This window comes from Crinia signifera, chromosome 7 (genome assembly GCF_055691185.1).
Source record: "Crinia signifera chromosome 7, ASM5569118v1, whole genome shotgun sequence".
NCBI lineage: Eukaryota > Metazoa > Chordata > Amphibia > Anura > Myobatrachidae > Crinia > Crinia signifera.
Genome location: NC_139223.1, coordinates 148,922,642 through 148,941,872, shown reverse-complemented (window position 1 = coordinate 148,941,872; position 19,231 = coordinate 148,922,642). Strand labels below are relative to the sequence as shown.

Genomic DNA, 19,231 nt, shown 5'->3' with positions numbered 1-19,231 from the left:
GGATGATGAGGCCCAAAGCTTGCGGGGAGATGAGGGATCCAAACTTTAGGTCAGCAAGAGACCGTCCTGTCGCCAGAAACCTCAGGGTCACCACCAGCCATTCCTCAGCAGGGATAGCCATGCGATACTTGGTATCCTGCTTCTCGATGTGGGGAGTCACCAGACGCAGCAATTCCTGGAATGTGGCATCATCCATCCTCAAGAAGTTACGAAAATCGTCTGGGTTATTCTCCCTGATGTCCCTGAGCAGTGGCATGTGCGAACGAGTCTGACGCTGAAGTAGCCACTGCTTTGTCCAGCATGATCTTTCTCTCCTGCGCTGGGCTCTCTGACGCCTGAGCTTCAAAACTGCATAATAGAGCAGGTACTGTTGCTGGTGACTACCCATCACTGCATTCTCCATAGTGCAGGGTTAAAAGACACTTTGTAATGGCAGGCAAAACAAAGTAATGTGTAAATAGCTATGTCCAGCGTTCAGCAGGTATAAACCAAGCCTCACTAGTAACAAAGCAGAAATACACTGGTTTAAAATGGCTGCTGCTATTCCTATCCCCCTCTGCTAGTCCTCCCCCTCTGCTAGTCCAGCCCCTTCATTCAAATTTCAAAGGCCAATCTGACGACGGTCGCATGTGTTCTTGCAAAAAAACAAAAACCAGCGATCCGACCGTCTTAACGACCATCGCGGGCACATCGGGATCGGATCTAGATCGTTCCGCCAAAAAAACACAATTTTTGCTAATCGTTTGCTGGGGACTGCCTGGGAGCTCCCGGGAAGTCCAAGGGAAATCGTTCCATGGTCGTCTATCGGTCGTGAACGACGGTGGTCGTCCTGGTGTGTACCCTACATTAGAGTAAGTCCATATTTAAACTTGTCCTAACAGTACTGCTATACAAGACTATTAGGTGAAGGCTGAGGTCAGCTTGAATCTTTTAAGAAAACAGTAAATCTTTGGATCATCTCTTTTAAAGCACCTGAAGATGTTCCTCTCTTTGAAACAACGGATTCCGAAGGCTGAGAGATAAGCTATTTTTGGGTATCTCCGAGGTCCAGTGCAATTGCATTTTCCTTTGCTCTTGAAATAGCTTTGCAAACCAAAAGGTTAGGGACGGCTGGAATAAATGATTGAGTAAGCCATTTGGGATTACGGTAGCTACAGCTAAAGTGAACTAGAAATTAGTTAAGTACAAATATTACCTCTGTATTTTAAATAATTTTCTTGCTTTTTTATTGTTTTCTGTCTATTTCAGCATTAGATGAAAATGTAGCCAGACTCGCACAGGATTCCTTTTATTATGGCCACTTTCTCATTACTATCACTAAATGCGCCGCTATGGGAAAAGATTACAGAGCATTGCAAGACATTTGGGAAAACACAGCTCTTGGAACCCTGCCCTAAATTGCATACAAAGCTGAGATACGATCAATACAAATATCTGTTTCAAAAAGCAGTGTCTCTTGATGCATGATATAACTAAATAATGAGCCCAGGAGCGTTGGAGTTCATATATTTATATTCTGGTACTTTTTCTTTACTAAAAATGTAATTTAACACATTTATGCGTCACATAGATCCTATTTGTGCAATTTTACAAGTGTTCTTGCTATCCATCAAATCCGTTTTTGCATGTCCGCAGACTTGAGGATTTTACATTTAAATGGAAATTATTATTTTTTAATAGCAGAACTGGAACATACTGTACTGCTGGGCACTGCTGTCACTTTTATTGAAAGTTGCCTGTAAGGCACATAATATTAACACACACACATACAGTATATCTATCTATCTATCTATCTATCTATCTATCTATCTATCTATATCTACATATATATATATAAATATATAAAGATAGATAGATAGATAGATAGATAGATAGATGTGTGTGTAATAATTTTCTGGCTTAACAATGTTACCTCCTGATCTCTCATCTCAACAACCTCAAAATTAATATCTAATCTTTAAAAAAAATTCTAAAATCTGTTAATCCCACATCTTTTTTTATGGTTAAAAAATCCAGGTCTCTTCCATTGAAAACCTCTGCCTAAACATAAGTAAATAAACTCTCTGCAATGCTCTTCTGGTGCAAGTGAGTTGGACAAATTATCTTTGGCATCTTTATTGTCAATACATTCAGACTAAAATTCAAGGGGGGCGGTTTTTAGAACCTTCTAAGTAGAATAAGCAACCAATCAGTTTCTAGCTATTATTTTATAAATTGTACTAGATTCAGTACGTAATAGCTAGAATCTTATTGGTTGCAACGGTCAAAACCTCCACTTTTTTGAAGGTTCGATAAATTTCCCCATAAAGGTTCTACAAAGTGCATAATCAAATACAATTTTGTAAATAATTTTCATCTGTCAGAAGGATAATGATGTTGATGTATATCTTCAAGAAAGTTGATGCCCTCCTTGGTCAAGGCCCATTGTAATACCATGTAGGCAAACTGGACAAAGGAGACACTGTAAAATCAGCATAGTGATCTAAATAGTTCCTTGTTACAAGGCAGGCTTCATGCATGTATTTATCCAGAACAAAAATGGCGGCTTCCAGTATGTGTCGAGAAGGTCCATTTACTAAAGCATTGGTATTCTAGGGACATAGACTCTTAAACAGCCTGCCCATATGTTATTAAAAAGCTGAATCAAAACACAAAGTTTGATCAAAGGCTTCTTAAAGTCTGTGACGCCACATGTGGCCACAGTTACATGGCATGCTGCCCTCCTGGCCAGATTCATTTATTTCCCATTTGGCATGTTATTTTCTCCAATGTAACAAATACCGTGCTTTCCCAATGATGACATAACTGGCTAGTCTGTGATTGGATGCTAATGTATTCCATGCCAAGTTGACAAGCAAGCCATTATTTGCTATTGTTTGGCTATATGAGGCTGTGCATCATTAGGTAAAACCGGTATTCGGTCAACAGTCCTTAGGATAACCCCTTATGGTCGACATGCACATGGTATACATGCTAAATTGGTTGACACATAAAATGTAGACACCTGAAAAGGTTAACAGATACAAAAGATTGGCAGAGTGAAAAGGATGACATGGAAATTGTCGGCACAAACACGTTTAACACAATTTTTTTATTTTTGGATGTCGTTTTGTATGTTTAACAATGTAAAAGCCAAATTAGTGGAAACAAATACCCTTGCAGGCTCAATTCGCTCACCAAGCTTCAGGCAAGGTGCCTCGCTTTGATACGGCTACATTTGACACAGGTTACTACGTCATAGTCCACATTGTTGAAAAGAAATAAAGAAAACTTGTATCAACAATATGTGTTTTTACCATCCAGTACAACCAGTTGACTTCTTGAACCTATTGACCTTAAGCACTGTCGACCTTTTACATGTCAACATTTTGACCATGTTGATATTTTGTAGCTATGTCAAAAATATGGGAATGACCAATTGACTTTCGACCTATCATCCGGATGCCCTGATTTCATGCAATCTAGAATAACACATACTGTAGCTACTAAGCCCTGAAGCTTAAGTTCTTCTCTAAAAATGTGCTGTATGACTAAGTGCCAGAAGGAATACCCCAAAGAACAATCATGTTGATTCTTCATGAATATGTGACAATATCACCACCATCCATAAACTAAACATACATATACAATGTCCAAAGAATCTAAGCCATTTCATAAAAAGATTTTGAATGATGAACCCACTGGAATCAGCAGGTAATGACTAAAGACTAAGGGGCAGATTTATTAAGCTTGGAGAAGAGATAAACTGGAGATAAACTGGAGATAAGGCAAAAGGAGATAAAGTGCCAGCCAATGAACTGTGTTTGAAAATGACAGTTGGGAGTTGATTGGCTGGAGCTTTATCTCCTTTTGCCTTAGCTCCAGTTTATCTCCAGTTTATCTCTTCTCCAAGCTTAATAAATCTGCCCCATATACTCTTGTAACAGTTTTATACATGAATATTTAATTATAAAAAATTGGGTCATACCTTCACTTGCATGGCGGTCCCTAAAAACACTTTTGGGGTGAATAGTAAATCCTTCTATGTCCTGCACTGATGAGGCTCTTCTCATGCTACAAATGCTTTCTTTTGACCGTGCATGAGATAAACGAGATCCATCATGCAACATGTCTGGAAAAAGCTGGTCAAACTGTCGTTTGGGCGAAGAATGGTCTAGAGGTCCAGTTACATTAACCAAGGGTGAACACTTATTTGAGTCAATTAGTGCTTTTGTATCATCTGCTTCGGATGGGCTGCAGCTTTCCTTTGTAGGGGATTTAAAGTGCTTCATAGCCATAGAGTCATCACTGTGCTTGGACGAGTCCACTATGACGGCATCAGGATCCTCCTGTGGTAATGACTGTTTTCTGTAGTTCAGGAGTCTCAGTGACGGTAACCGGAATCCAAATATTTTGCCTGAAAAGAGAAAAGTGACATTGTATTGAAAATGAAACATGAGTATACAAGTCAGATGTCATCATGGGTTCTATGTGCAATAATTGTGATGCTGGCAGTCAGAAGACCAATGGTGGAATCCTGATCAACTGAATCCCAACATTATTCTAGCCCATTCTTCTACCCCCATAAACATAAATACCTGCATCCTAACCCTCCTCTCCCCCACAACCTAACCCCAACCACCCCCATTATTACCTAACCATACCCCCTTAGTGCCTAACACTAGACTTCCATTTTTAAGATGGTGCCTGATGCATACATTTTGACGGGCTCATGAGTAATAAGGAAAAATAAGTGATCAAGAACCATTTAATAGCTTAGCAGCTAGTAGTCTCATTTGAAAGCCCAACTTGGTTGTAATGGGTATATTTACTAAAGGTTTACAATAGGGGAGATGTTGCCTATAACAACCAACCAGATTCTAGAATTATATTCAAGTGGCTGCTGGATAAATGATAAGTAGAACAGTAGATAACTTCAAAGCAGACAGGGTTATGACTTTTATGACTATTCTGATTACTTTGCATTGTAATGGATAGGCAACCTCTCTTGAAGTTTATATTGTTATTGTTTTGGAGTGACAGATAGGGTTTAATTTGTTACAACTTAGCTATACCTCCCAATAATTCAAAGAGTGGAAATATGTGTGTCTCTTTAGTGTGTACCTGGTAACAACATTCCCCTTTCCCTGTATTACATTGCGCAGCTGGCACCAAGCAGGACACCTCGACTAGTACCCCTTTTACACCGCCGCAAAACTCCAGGTCTTCGGCGGGTCAGACCCGGGTCAGCAACAGTGTAAATGGGACACGCCGTGTCCCTTTACACGGGAGTTCTACCAAGGTCCTGACCTGGGTAGAACATGGCCAGGACCTGGGTAGAGGGCGGAGTAAATGGGAACGCAGGGTCATCCGACCCGGCTCCCATTTACATCAATGGGGGACGTGCAACCTGCGGACCGCAGCTCAGTCTTAACATATAACCCTACACATGTGATTATTTTAAACATTTGTAACTACTGATTGTTCTGTTCTCCATGTGAAGTAAAGGAATACAAACAGCTCCATAGAATTTTTTTTTTATGACACATACAGATTCAGCCACACCCAGCGTGGCTTCAATATGGCACTATAACCCTAGGGGGCGACTTCAACGTACGGCAACATGTCGTTGGATCAATTTGGCTGGTTACACATTGTAGTATGTAGCAATACACCCCAACACATATTTAAATACTTGTCCCGTTTACAGTCAGTGGGCCAGATGCTCTAAGCTTCAAAAGTGATAAAATGGAGAGTGATAAACAGTCAGCCAATCAGCTCCTAACTGGCATGTCACAGACTGTGTTTGAAAAATGTGAGGTAGGAGCTGATTGGCTGGTTGTTTATCACTCTCCATTTTATCACTTTTGAAGGTTAGTGCATCTGGCCCTATATCTGTAGCAAGTTACTGAAACTCCCTGTGTTCTGGCACAATACATGGCCTCCCGAACTTGCAGAGCTGTATGTGGGATTCTCAGCTATAAACTGTGCACAAGAACATTTGTTTTCTCTATAATTAAAGCCTACAGCCATCCGAGATAAACAGCTGCATAAACTGTAAAGGCCTGTAATTGTCTGCACATGAATGCTCCTCTGCACTGAGCATTGAAGAAGGTGTATTAGGGGGTAACCACAAAGGGCTAAGTGTTTCCTTTGACACACTACTCTGGGATTTCTGGGGCTGTCTGCTTTGTATACAAATACTCACACCATGCGACTGTCATTCTTTCACCCTCCCTGGAAACCACTGCTAGTACATAGCATTTCATGCAGCTGCTGCTACCGTTCTCTACCACACTCCTGTGCTCTGATCCAGTGCCGCTGGCTATCTTTTGATTTGCGTTCCTCATAGTTTGGGGTAAATTCAATATGATGAGAGTTCTATTGAAGATGAAATGTTGCCCATAGAAGTAAACAACCCCTCAAAGAACATTCGAAGCCTATTAAACATTATAAATCTTGGTTTAAGACAGCAGGGGAACATATCTCATGGCAGATTTTCCTGAAGTGGGTGACACCACTCCCTGGGGGGGTACTGGAATAATCCAGATGGTGGTAATAGCCTTGGATGCAATTGGGAAGTGTTGAACAAATATAAGGGGGCGGTGGAAGATTATCTGTAGTTGGTCTCAGGTGTTGCAGTGAGATCAGATGTGCTGCCTGAGGGACACTGCTTCCCCTGCTACTACATGGCATGGTGTGAGTGTATGTGTGTGTGTGTGGGGGGGGGGAGGTACAGGAGGGTGCACAGACACACCACAATCTCATTACAAGCCGCTGCATGCTGAGTGTGGTGAAGGGGTTTTCCATTCCGCTCCTCTTCTCTCTATTGTCGGGGTGGGCTTGGCTGAGATGTTTCTGCCACCTGGGTTGGTGGTATATTGGGCCACCTAAGATTGCCGGCATGCAGCTGCACCGTGTCACAGCTTAAGGGTTCTACTCCGCACAACACCGCTCCCCTGCTCTCTAAAGCACTGTGACTGTCATTGGATAGGAACCAGGAATAGGAGCCTGCCAAGGAGGAGGGATTATCTAAAGGTGTATATACACAGATAGACTTGTCCAAAGATCTGGGCGGTCCCGACTGATTGAAACGACCAATCGTTCAAATAATTCTGTGTGTATGAACGATTTAGATGACCCGCTGGTCTTTAGTAGAGGTCAATGATCTTTCCTGCATGCAGAAAGATCATAGACCAATCGTTAATGATGTGTACCATGTTTTATGTCTATGCACAATGAACGATGAACGATTTGGTAAAGCTGATTGACTCTCTTCTACTCCCCTCCATCATTGTTAAAGACCGATCGTTCATGTGCAATCATTTGTACAATCGTTCACTATTTGACACCAAATCGTTTGTCCGGGAGTTCTGAGGAAATCATTAACGATATTGGATCTTTTGCTAAATCTTTCTGTGTGTATGCACCTTAAGCTATATCCTGAAGACATCCCATGAAAGCAATTACTCTAAACTACTGTAAAATAATCCTGGCTTATGTGCAACTGCTGCTGCATTCGCTGGTACCTATTTGTATCTAGTACAAAAGTTTTGCATTGCATTTCCTTCACCATATTTAGTGGAACGGATTCGGTATGAAATCCCGACGGTCAAAATCCCGACGGTCATAATACCGACAGCAATTGACAGAAAGTCAAAATCCCGACATGGTCAAAATCCCGACATTTAAAATCCCGACATGGTCAAAATACCGACAAGGTCAAAATACCGACATTTAAAATCCCGACAAGTTCAAAATACCGACATATAGAATGTAGACAGGTGAAAAAGTCAACATGACTTTCGGGCGACAGCTCGCGAGGTCGATATGGGCTTTTCACAGTTTTTTTACCTGAATGTCGACACAGTCGACATGGACACAGTTGGAAGTCAACCGCAGCCCCTCGCATAGCTCGCTGCGCTCGCAATGCTTCGGGCACGGTGCCTCGCTACGCTCGGCACACTATTTTATTCTCCCACCACGCCCTAGTGGATGGTAGGGCATGAAATACCGCCTGTCGGCACATGTCGGGTCAAGAAACAGTGAAAAACCCATGTCGACCTCGCGACCTGTCGCCCGAAAGTCATGTTGACTTTTTCACCTGTCTACATTCTATATGTCGGTATTTTGAACTTGTCGGGATTTTAAATGTCGGTATTTTGACCTTGTCGGTATTTTGACCATGTCGGGATTTTAAATGTCGGGATTTTGACCATGTCGGGATTTTGACTGTCTGTCAATTGCTGTCGGTATTTTGACCGTCGGGATTTTGACCGTCGGGATTTTGACTGCATCCCAGTGGAACGTGGTTTCAGTGCGGTCACAAATCTGTAGTTAACTAAAAAAGGAAAACAACGGCAAATAGCTAATCCTGGTGAATTAAGAATGTGGCTTACAAAAATAGAGCCGAACACTAATAAATATATAGCAGCGCATCAAAGGGGTTATTCTGGTTCACTCGCAAAGGCACAATCATTCTCTAATGGACAAAACCATGTGCACTGCAGGTGGGGCTGATGTAACATGTGCGGAGAGAGTTAGATTTGGGTGAGGTTTGTACTTCAAACTGAAATCTATACTGCAGTGTAAAAATAAAGCAGCCAGTATTTACCCTGCACAGAAACAATAAAACACCCAAATCTAACTCTCAGCCTCAACAGCAGTTAGGGTTGCCACCTCTCCCGGATTTCCGTCATTCTTCCGTTTTTGGTGGCAACCCTCCCGGAGGCTTTTCCAGTGTCCCGGATTCAGGGACTCTCCCGGAATCCAGGTGTCTTAAAAAACCTCCGCACCAGCCCCTCATATAATGCCCGGTTGCTGCCCAGACGCGCTTGCAAGATGATGATGTCATCATCTCACGTGTGTCTGCTCTGCAGGCCCGTCGCTTGCACACCGCTGTCGGACCTCTGCGCCCACTGTAACCTGCATCTGGCTGCTTCCTCTCAGTCTCCTGCTGCCAGCCGCCTTGTCCTGGCATGGCCTGCCCAGCCCAGTCCAGCCAGCCAGCCTGCCCTAGGTAAATTTTTTAAACAGCCAGCCTAACGTGTTTTATATACAATTGTGCTCATAAGTTTACATACCCTAGCAGAATTTGTGATTTTCTGGCCATTTGTCAGAGAATATGAATGATAACTCACAAACTTTTCTTTCACTCAATGGTTAGAGGTTGGGTGAAGCCAGTTATTGTCAAACAACTGTGTTTACTCTTTTTAAATCATAATGACAACAGAAACTACCCAAATGACCCTGATCAAAAGTTTACATGCCCCAGTTCTTAATACCGTGTATTGCCCCATTTAACATCAATTCCAGCTTGAAGTCTTTTGTGGTAGTTGTGGATGAGGCTCTTTATTTTCTCATATGGTAAATCTGCCCATTCTTCTTTGCAAAAAGCCTCCAGTTCCTGTAAATTCTTGGGCTGTCTTGCGTGAACTGCAAGTTTGAGATCTCCCCAAAGTGGCTCAATGACACTGAGGTCAGGAGAATGAGATGGCCACTCCAGAACCTTCACTTTATTCTGCTGTAGGTCGACTGTCGACTTGGATCATTGTCATGTAGGAATGTCCAAGTACGTCCCATGCGCAACTTCTGGGCTGATGAATGCAAATTTTCGCACAGTATTTTCTGATAACATGCTGCATTCCTCTTGCCATCAATTTTGACCAAGTTTCCAGTGCCTTTGTAACTCACACATCCCCAAAACATCAGCAATCCACCTCCGTGTTTATCAGTAGGAATGGTGTACCTTTCATCATAGGACTTGTTGACTCCTCTCCAAATGTAACGTTTATGGTTGTGGCCAAAACCTTCAATTTTGGTCTCATCACTCCAAATTACTTTGTTTCACAACTTTTGAGGATTGTCTCTGTGCTGTTTGGAATATTGTAAGGGGGATGCTTTGTGGCATTTGCGTAGCAATGGCTTTCTTCTGGCCATGCAGCCCATTTTTCTTCAAATGACTTCTTATTGTGCATCATGAAACAACCACACCACTTTTTTTTAGAGATTCCTATATTTTAGCTGAAGTTATATGTGGATTCATCTTTGCATTCCGAACAATTTTCCTGGCAGTTGTGGCTGAAATTTTTGTTGGTCTACCTGAACGTGATTTGGTTTCTACAGAATCCCTCATTTTTCACTTCTTAGTTAGAGTTTGGACACTGCTGATTGGCATTCTCAATTGCTTGGATATCTTTTATTGTCATTGAGATATGCACTGTGCTGAGATAAAAATACACTGCACACTGGAGTGTTCCTTTAAGAAGATTTCTATGCACTGCCTTAGCTGGTGACGTGACATGTTTGCATTTTGTGCATGTCTAATTGCTTACACATGAATAAGTATGAGTACGTGTGTATTGGCCCATATATTGTTGTAATTGCTTTGCTCTACTGCAAACTCCCATTCAATGTAATAAGTTATTACCATAATCAATCATTGTTTAGCAACAGCAACAATGTGTACTAGATTTAGATGCATTTCATTAATTAGAATTTTAAAAAGACTGTAGCAAACTGGCAATGCTTCCGTTACAGATGCTTTGGACAATTGTAGTGGTTGGAGTGCGTTATGCTTCAAAGAATGATGACCAGTTATACAAGCCAATATTGGTTGTCATCTGAGGTTCTCATCCAAATCCATCCAGCGGAAGGCCCTGAACATGCATCGCATGGTGTGCCTGGGCATGGGGAGGCATACACCTCTGTGGACGGCTCTCGGATCTGCCCACATTTATTTTCTTAAACCCCATGTCCTCTACCCCCTTCTATGTTATGCAACTTTGCCATACAGTATCTTGCTTCCCTGGCCCACTTTGTGTAGTGGCCAGCCCCCTTTTTTGGGCCCCGAGACCCCATGGGGTTGAGCTTTTGGGATCTTTGTGGCAGTGGACCTAATCTGAACCTAATCAAGCCACCTCATGTTCATTTAATCCACATCGGTCCAACAGTGTCCGAATACATACCGGACCCAAGCCCATGGTGTGCCCGGCATACACCTCTCTGGTTGGCTCCTGGATGTCACCACATTTTTTTTCTTAACCCCCATGCCCTCTACCCCCTCTATGTTATGCAACTTTACCATATCTTGCTTTCCTGACACACTTTGCGTAGTGGCCAGGCCCCTTATTGGGCCCCTAGGACCCCCACGGGGTCAGGATGTGGGGTCTTAGTGGCCCAGAACCTAATGTGGACCCAATCAAGCCACCTTGCATTGGTTACAACCAAATCAATTCAACACTGTCCGAATGCGTATCGGACAAAAAGAAAAATAACAGATGACAATTATGTAAGAGATACAGTAGATAGTTAAGCATAAAGGCAAACAATTACATTTTTACTGTAGTTATAATAAGATATAATTCCTGTTGAGACTGAGTAAAGGTATAATAATGTTATGAGTTACTAATTCCATTTTTTAAGAAGAAACAATAAAGAGGTGAACGGAGAAAAATGGAGGTGAGAGGAAGAGAATGATATACTCAGGGCTAGCGCCACCACTAGGCAGTGTTAGGCATTTGGGGGGCGGTGGTTGGGAGCAGGGCAGGAGGGAGAGCTGGAGGTCTGGCTTAGCGGGCACGCCGGGCAGGAGGGAGGTCTCGCAGTTCAGTCCCAGCACAGTGTGACTGACATCTTCCTCCACCCGCACCGCGTACAGCCGCTCAGCCGGGCAGCGTCTGAGGGTGAGCCAAGTGCTCAGCGCTGCCCGGCTGAGCGGCTGTACACGGTGCGGGTGGAGGAAGATGTCAGTCACACTGTGCAGGGACTGAACTGCGAGGCCTCCCTCCTGCCCGCTAAGCCAGACCTTCAGCTCTCCCTCCCGCCCGCTGAGCTAGACCAGGCGCCGAAGGGTGAGTAACATACACTGGAAACACCATGGCGGCCGTATCCCTCTCCCCCCCCCCCAGATCAGCGCATCACGGCCGCATCACCCCCCCCTCCCCCCAGGAGCAGCACGGCGGCCGTATTCCTCCCCACCCGTGGAGCGGGTGAGCGCCGGGGCGCCCCCCCCCCCCCGCCTGGGGCGCTCCGGCGCCTTGCACCGGCACTGGATATACTGTAGATGCACAGTGAATAATCAGGGAGATACTGTAGCCAAACTATTCTGTTAATTTTTCAAAATAGTTATGGAATCAGGAGAGGTAAATAGGTCAAACATTTATTTTTATCAAAGACACTGTAGCAAAGACGTAGTGTTTTCAAATGTTTTCATAATACGATCTGCAGTTTCAAGGGCTAGACAAGCAAGGTACAATTCCCACTTAGGATGGAACACCTCTCTCAGGGGTAGATTTATTAGGCTCGGTGTAGTGATAAAGTGTCTGGTTTTTATTACAGGCCAATCACTTTCTAACTGTCATTTTTCAAACCAAGCCTGTAACTTCACAGTTAGGAGCTGATTGGCCGGTGATAAAAGCCAGACACTTTATCACTTCACTGAGCTTAATAAATCTGCCCCTCAATGTCATAAAGAGCTGTACGTCTATCAAAAAAGAGTATAGTTAATAACTCTAGTTTCCATATTTCTATTGATGAGACTGTCTTTGATAGCCATTGTTGTAGAATCAGTTGCTAATCTAGCTAAGGTTGTAAGAATTAAAAATGGATACACAGCTGTGGATAATAAAATAGGAGACCAAGTGGTAAAGTCCATTAAAAGGAGTCATTCCCAAGTGAATGGTAACCTTTTCCTGTGATCTGTTGTATGAAGCTCCGAAACTTTTACCAATATTGTTTAGTCTTAGAGCACAGTCAGACATTATGTATGAAAGTTGTGATTGAAAAAGAAAATTTCACGCAAAAACTAGAGTCTGACTGGGTTATGTGGCTCCATAGGGCTTGTGATATATATGCTTTGTTGAGGAACTTAATATGGATTTCCTGTAATTTTAAGGCCCCCATACGCTATGTGATTTGGGCACGATTTCAGCCGTGAAATCAGCCCAAATCACACTTGTAGACATCCCATCTGACCCGATGCACGGTCCCGTGCGCATCGGAGTCGGGAGGTCGGACGGGCTGTACATAAGACTTGCGAAATCTTAGGAGAAGCTCGGAGCTGTGCGGGGGACGGCAGTGGGCGGGGGATGTGGCTAATAGACAGCCAGGTGGAGGAAACAGGGGGAGGCGGTGTAGGGATCTGGATATACACAAGGGGTCATGCACTAGGCGTGTGAGCAGCGCTTAATAGAATTAGACCAAAAATTTATGGAAAGATAAACAATTTACTGTTTTAAAAATACATATACATAAACAATTGATGCACATTACATATACACAATATAAACAAATATTATGGGTAAAATCACGCCACAGGACAATGGAATTGGCCCAGAGGGACAAGGGGCAATAGGGTACAGTGGGTCAGAGGTAAGTTCACTTTACCGGTACTGAGTGACCTTTGGGTCCAGGTAGATCCACTTTTTTAACAAGTGTTGTATGTCCTCACTATTTTTCACGATCTGTATGACCGTTTGGAGGTAAGGTGAATCAAAGGCTTCCGCTAATCCTACTGGTAGTTTTTGCCCTAGTGTAGGGATCTGGTCAGGTGAGGAAGCTGTTGCCCTCTGACTCACAGTGCCAGTGGGAGCAGGGCGCCCGGCGCCGGGCAGGAGAAGACGCTGGTGCCGGGCAGTGGTGGGAGAATTGGCTGAGAGAGGCCTCACCCAATCAATGGATTCCTATTCATCTGTATGGGCTTTTTTATTTTTTTTAAGTGTTCTGCTCCTCCCGCTGCTGCCCGGCACCAGTGTCTTCTCCTGCTCAGCAATGGGCGCCCTGCTCCTGCTGGCACAGTGAGTCAGAGGACAACAGCTTCCTCACCTGCCCGGCTCCCTACCCTGCCTCCCCCTGTTCCCTCCGCTCGACTGTCTATTAGCCAGCATCCCCCGCCCGCTGCCATCCCCTGCACAGCTTCCTCCCCTGCCCGGCTCTCCACAACAGCTACCTCCGCCCAGTCAGTCTCAAGGCTCCCTCCTCCTGCAGCTCCCCCGGGACTGCATATGATAAATCCATGCGATTCATCATACGCAAAACTTGGCACATCAAGTGCCTAATCGTGTGTCCCTCTCCCGGGGAGCTGCAGGGGAAATCAGGTTCTAGGACAAGTCGGACTAATGTATGGGGGCCTTGAGTTTCAAAACACAAGGCGAGAATATAAAGTCAGGAAAGTCACGAGCCAATGATGACCATACCCCCTTCTAAGCTGGGAAGCTCTGCAGATAGTAAAGGGTAGATTTACTAAGATGGGAGTTCTATTAAAGATGGTATGTTGTCCATAGCAACCAATCAGATTCTTTCTATTATCTGCTAGAAGGTGCAGAATAAATAAGAAGTAGAATCTGACTGGTTGCTTAGTAAATCTACTTCTATCTTAGTAATGTTTGTATATAGATACCGAAAATAAAATGTACAGCTAGACATTATTGTAAAGAGAGAAATTATGGGGGAGAATGTGTAAAGTATGGAATCATAAGAACGGTATCCGGACTCATGATAGATAGACTCTAGGTCGACAGTCATAAGGTTGACCACTATTGGTCGACAGTTAAAAGGTTGACAGGGTCAAAAGGTCGACATGGTCCAAAAGCCGAAAGTGAAAAGGTAGACAGGGTCCAAAGGTCGACATGGTCAAAAGGTGGACAGGGTCAAAAAGTCGACATGGTCAAAATGTCAACAACAAAAAAGGTCAACATGAATTGTTTTACAAAATTATGCCGACAGGTGGTATTTCATGTCCTACCATCCACTACGGCGTGGAGTGAGAATATAATAGCGAGGCACTGAGACCATGACTCTCCAGCTGTTGTTGGACTACACATCCCAGCATGCCCTGCATCAGTTTTAGCATGGCCAAATAATAAAACTGTAGCAGGGCATGCTGGGGTGTGTACTTCAACAACAGCTGGAGTGTCAAGGTTAGCCATCACTGCCCTAGTGTATGGGCACCTTAGGGGACATGGAGCATAGTATTCCTGGGTCCCTACCCAAATGTTGCTTTGAAGCACACATGATGTACTGCTTTGCCTTATATAGATGCACAATAGATAGTTGCACAAGAATGCATGTGCTATGGTACAAAAAGAGACAGAAAACCTGGGTCACTGTCAGGACCTGGGTTTAAAATTCCAGTGATGATTTCTTTAAAAAAAAATTGGGGCTGTCTCTGGTAATCAGGGACATCCGTCAACTAAGTAAGCATATTCAATAACTGCTGTAACTGGATAGATGCTCCTGAGCTGCATCTTCTATTTTTCAATGGCTGCATCAAATAATTCCTTGTTGTAAAGCCATACTGTATTCAAACACTGGAATGTAGTAACAATGAATAGTAAGTCAATTACTGTATCTTGCATACATTGTAACCATGGCAACACTAACGGTATCCCACTAGACTAGACATATACTTGTGCCATCAAGCAAGACTCCAAAATTACCGCTGAAACTTTTCGACACATTGACTAGGTCATTAGTTTAATTGCAAAAGATAGGTAACTTTTACCTCCTATCACGCCAAGATCGAAGACATGCTATATTTAGCTCTTATCTAGTCCTATGATAATGATACTGTGTGAATAAAACCATATGCATTGCTCATTAGTGAAGTTAAACACTGTAAAACATATCTTATTCCAGTGAATTAATAATTAGCACACATAAAGTATATACAGTATATATAGGCTATTTATTTCTTTAGAAAATTTGATTCAAACATGTTATACAGTTGTGGAGATAGAGAGAGAGAGAGAGAGAGAGAGGGCAGATTGGCAATTAATTGTTTCCACCTGGACATCTCTGCCGTCCATCTACCTTTCCCGCCCAGCGAACATTCTATGTCAGTAGCACTCAACAGAAAAGGATGTTAGATAACAGAGTTATCTATTGAAGGCGCAGAGGTTGGAGTTGCTGTGTCAAGCTGCAGTATAGTAACTGGGCGGTGTCACTCCACAAAATATACAGAAAAAAGAAAAGAAGAATGGCTGCGCTAACATACAATAAAGGCATGCATGGACCCCTAAGAAGCAGAAGGTGTTAGCTACTCTCTGGCCTTTATTCAGGTTGATTCGGCCAAGCGCAAATTCACACCGGGACCAATGTTTTGCTTATGCGCTTGCGCAGCAGCATATCTGCACAGGTGCATATGCCATACTTGCCGACTTTGAAATTTGCCTCTCCGGGAGAAGCCCGGAGAGGACAGCCGGATCTCCTGGCCACGCCCCCAACCCATGCAAATACCGCGATTCGTGGGTCTGTGAGTAGGGGGCGGGGCTAAAATGACGCAACCACCTGCCCCCTCCCACAGACCCGCAAATTTCGGCATTTATTTCCAGCGGCTCCGTGGGGGAGCGGGGCCCTGGGGGGCATGCGGGAGACTTGCCCACCTTTCCGGGGGGCCGGGAGGGGGTCCCGATTTTCGGGAGCCTCCCGGCCATTCCGAGAGAGTAGGCAAGCATGGCATATGCTGGGAGCGTGAGAACTCGGTGCTAAATCTGTTCGCCGCGTGCACTCTCCCTGCCTTTCGAGCGGGGGGTAGAGAGGGGCATGGGGTGCCGGGCAGGCCCATTAGCATATGTGTGTGTGTGTGTGGGGGGGGGGGGGACAGCTGATGGGGGAAAGATGGGGTTCTGTGCCAGGTTCCCACTGGCATGCGAACGGATGTTAAACATCCATTTGCATTCCGGGCGAACAAACCCAGCGTGCGAAGGGGGGTGGACGTACCACCATTCACAGGGTGGGTTCTGGATGACTCGCAAGGGTGTGAATTCGCGCCTGAGTGAGTCAACCAGAATAAGGTCCTATGTATCAGCATTATAGATTTCATTTTCCTTTAATACCTTTATGCTCAATGAAGCATAATAAGAAATTATACATTTTTCAATAATATAGATTACAAGTGTACAAATTTCACAATCGATTTGCTTACAAACAAGAATTAATCTACAGTTGCATCCGCTTATTAATGATTGCTAAAACGATTTTCTATGGATTCTGTATTTAAAATGATTTGTGTTTTTTGCTACTGAAAATACATTAAAACTTTGATTGCATAACCAGCATTATATTTAAATTACACACATTTAACACAAACACTTATCACCCAGCCTCTTTTTTGGCATTCGGAGCAATGACCCCCTGCTCTGGACACACATATAGTATAAGAGGAAGTTACAGGATCTGTTATTCAGCAGAGAGTGATTCGCAATACAGACGGAGCCACTCTCATCAGTAAGCGTGCCAGACGCCAGATAGGGGCCGCTGGTGCTGCGTCAGCCACAATAAGAAAGGCTGCATCTGTACATCTTAAAAAACATGGACTGGCTCTCTATAGCCCTGTTGCTGCTGCTGTACTAAATCCTGGACTGGATCTTCCACATTACCTTCTTGTGGAAGTATGCTGTCCATGCCACAATAGTCATAGGGTTGCTAAATAATCATACGTTGAGGTATGTCTAAAAAACTGTTTAATGCAAAGTCACAGGCTCGCTATTCAGCAAGATAAGACAATTGCTTACAGAAACTCAACAGAAGCGGGTATGGTATGGGGGGTTCAAAAACTGAGATTCCGACGGGCATTGGACCTACGTCGGAATCCCGACTGCCTGTACTCTGACGTCAGATACCGACTGCCAGTAGGCCAACATGCTGTGGGCTTTCCCAATTGCAGATGCATACCATTTTGTAAACATCTCTCGGGGAGAAGCTAGGAGAGAAGAAGGGGGCCTGATGAGTCACACCATCAGCCCACGCCCCTCACAGGTCATTTTGCAAGTTGCACATATCTGACTAGGAGTGGGCCTAAATGATGTCATTTTCATAAAATTGTGTCAATAGGTCAGTAGGTCCCACCCACCCCCGGCCGACCGCAAATTGATTGATTTACAGCATCTCCACATTTTGCCCACTTCACTATTTATTTATTTATTCACAGTTTCTTATATAGCGCAGCATATTCCGTTGCGCTTTACGATTGGAAACAACAGTGATTAAACAAACTGGGTAGAAACAAACAGACATAGAGGTAGGAGGACCCTGCTCGCAAGCTTACAATCTATAGGGATAATAGGAGGGATACATAAGGATAGAATTCCATAGCATGGCAGTCCCACCAGATTATAGGACAGTCCTGATGGGATGCAATTGAATAAGAATGCTACTGGAGGTTGTGTGGGGGTCCTAAATATGATAGGCTTGCCTGAAGAGGTGAGTTTTCAGGGAACGCTTGAAAGTTTGGAGGTTAAAGGAGAGTCTTAGTGTGCGTGGAAAGGCATTCCATAAGGTGGGTGCTGCCCGACAAAAATCCTAGTGTAAGTGGGAGCGAGTAATGAGTGTGGATGAGAGACGCCGATCTTGTGCAAAGTGGAGATATCGGGAGGGGATATATTTTGAGATAAGCAAAGAGATAAAAGTCGGTGCAGTCAGAGTAATGGCTTTATATGTAAGTAGAAGTATTTATATTGAATGCGGTAATACACAGGCAACCAATGGAGGAACTAAAGGATGTGGATGGAATGCGGGAAGGGTTCCCACTCCTTTAGGGCTGCAGGAAACTAGTCGAAAAATCGTGATTCTCATGCAGATTCATAGAGAGTAGGCAAGAATGTTGCAGTTACCGTGGAAAACAGTTGGTGAGACGGAATTAGCAACAGAACATTCTAAAGTATAAAATATATAATTCGAGATTACATGCATGGAACAGAATTCAGTGCTGTCACTTGCAATGAACTCCTGAAGTGAATTTACTATACACTTGTACTCTTACTAAAATACATATTCCTGTTACTTACATACAGTACATTTCAATATCACACCACCATCCAATAAATGTGAATGTTAAATCAATTAACTGATTAGTAATGTACGTTTCTCTACAATTCCATGTACGAAAACCTCTCTCTAAATTTGTTATGGGCCATCTTCATCTGACCCACACAGAGGAATATTAGGTATAATGTGTTTGACATTGTTCCCAATCACATTGTAAAAGTCTGTGCTATGATATAAAATTGCCAAATGTAGCATTTCCATGTTGTGCTGCAAAATTAAAATAACTGCAAATGTGATTTTTTGAAATCCAAGTCTCCCTAATCCGAAAAGCAGTGTCATTGGTTTTCCTGAATAGTAACGATAACATCATTGTTTTATAGGAATCTGCAATGTGCATTAGGCCGGCTGAGATTCTACTACACTGCCAGGTCACTCAGTCATCAATCCTGAGAATCTAATAAACCTCATGGATGGGGAAATTCGGAAT

The 19,231-nt window shown here is 43.6% G+C and overlaps 1 protein-coding gene across 5 annotated transcripts in view; it reads right to left on the bottom strand.

Moving 5' to 3' along the window:
• Positions 1-19,231, bottom strand: part of KCNH7 (potassium voltage-gated channel subfamily H member 7) — a 416,570-nt gene that overhangs the window by 194,002 nt on the left and 203,337 nt on the right. For all 5 annotated transcript variants that reach the window (XM_083153933.1, XM_083153934.1, XM_083153936.1 and 2 more), the window contains exon 4: positions 3,968-4,396. In XM_083153933.1, coding sequence (XP_083010059.1) covers positions 3,968-4,396 — 429 coding nt within the window. The remainder of the gene's footprint in view (positions 1-3,967; positions 4,397-19,231) is intronic.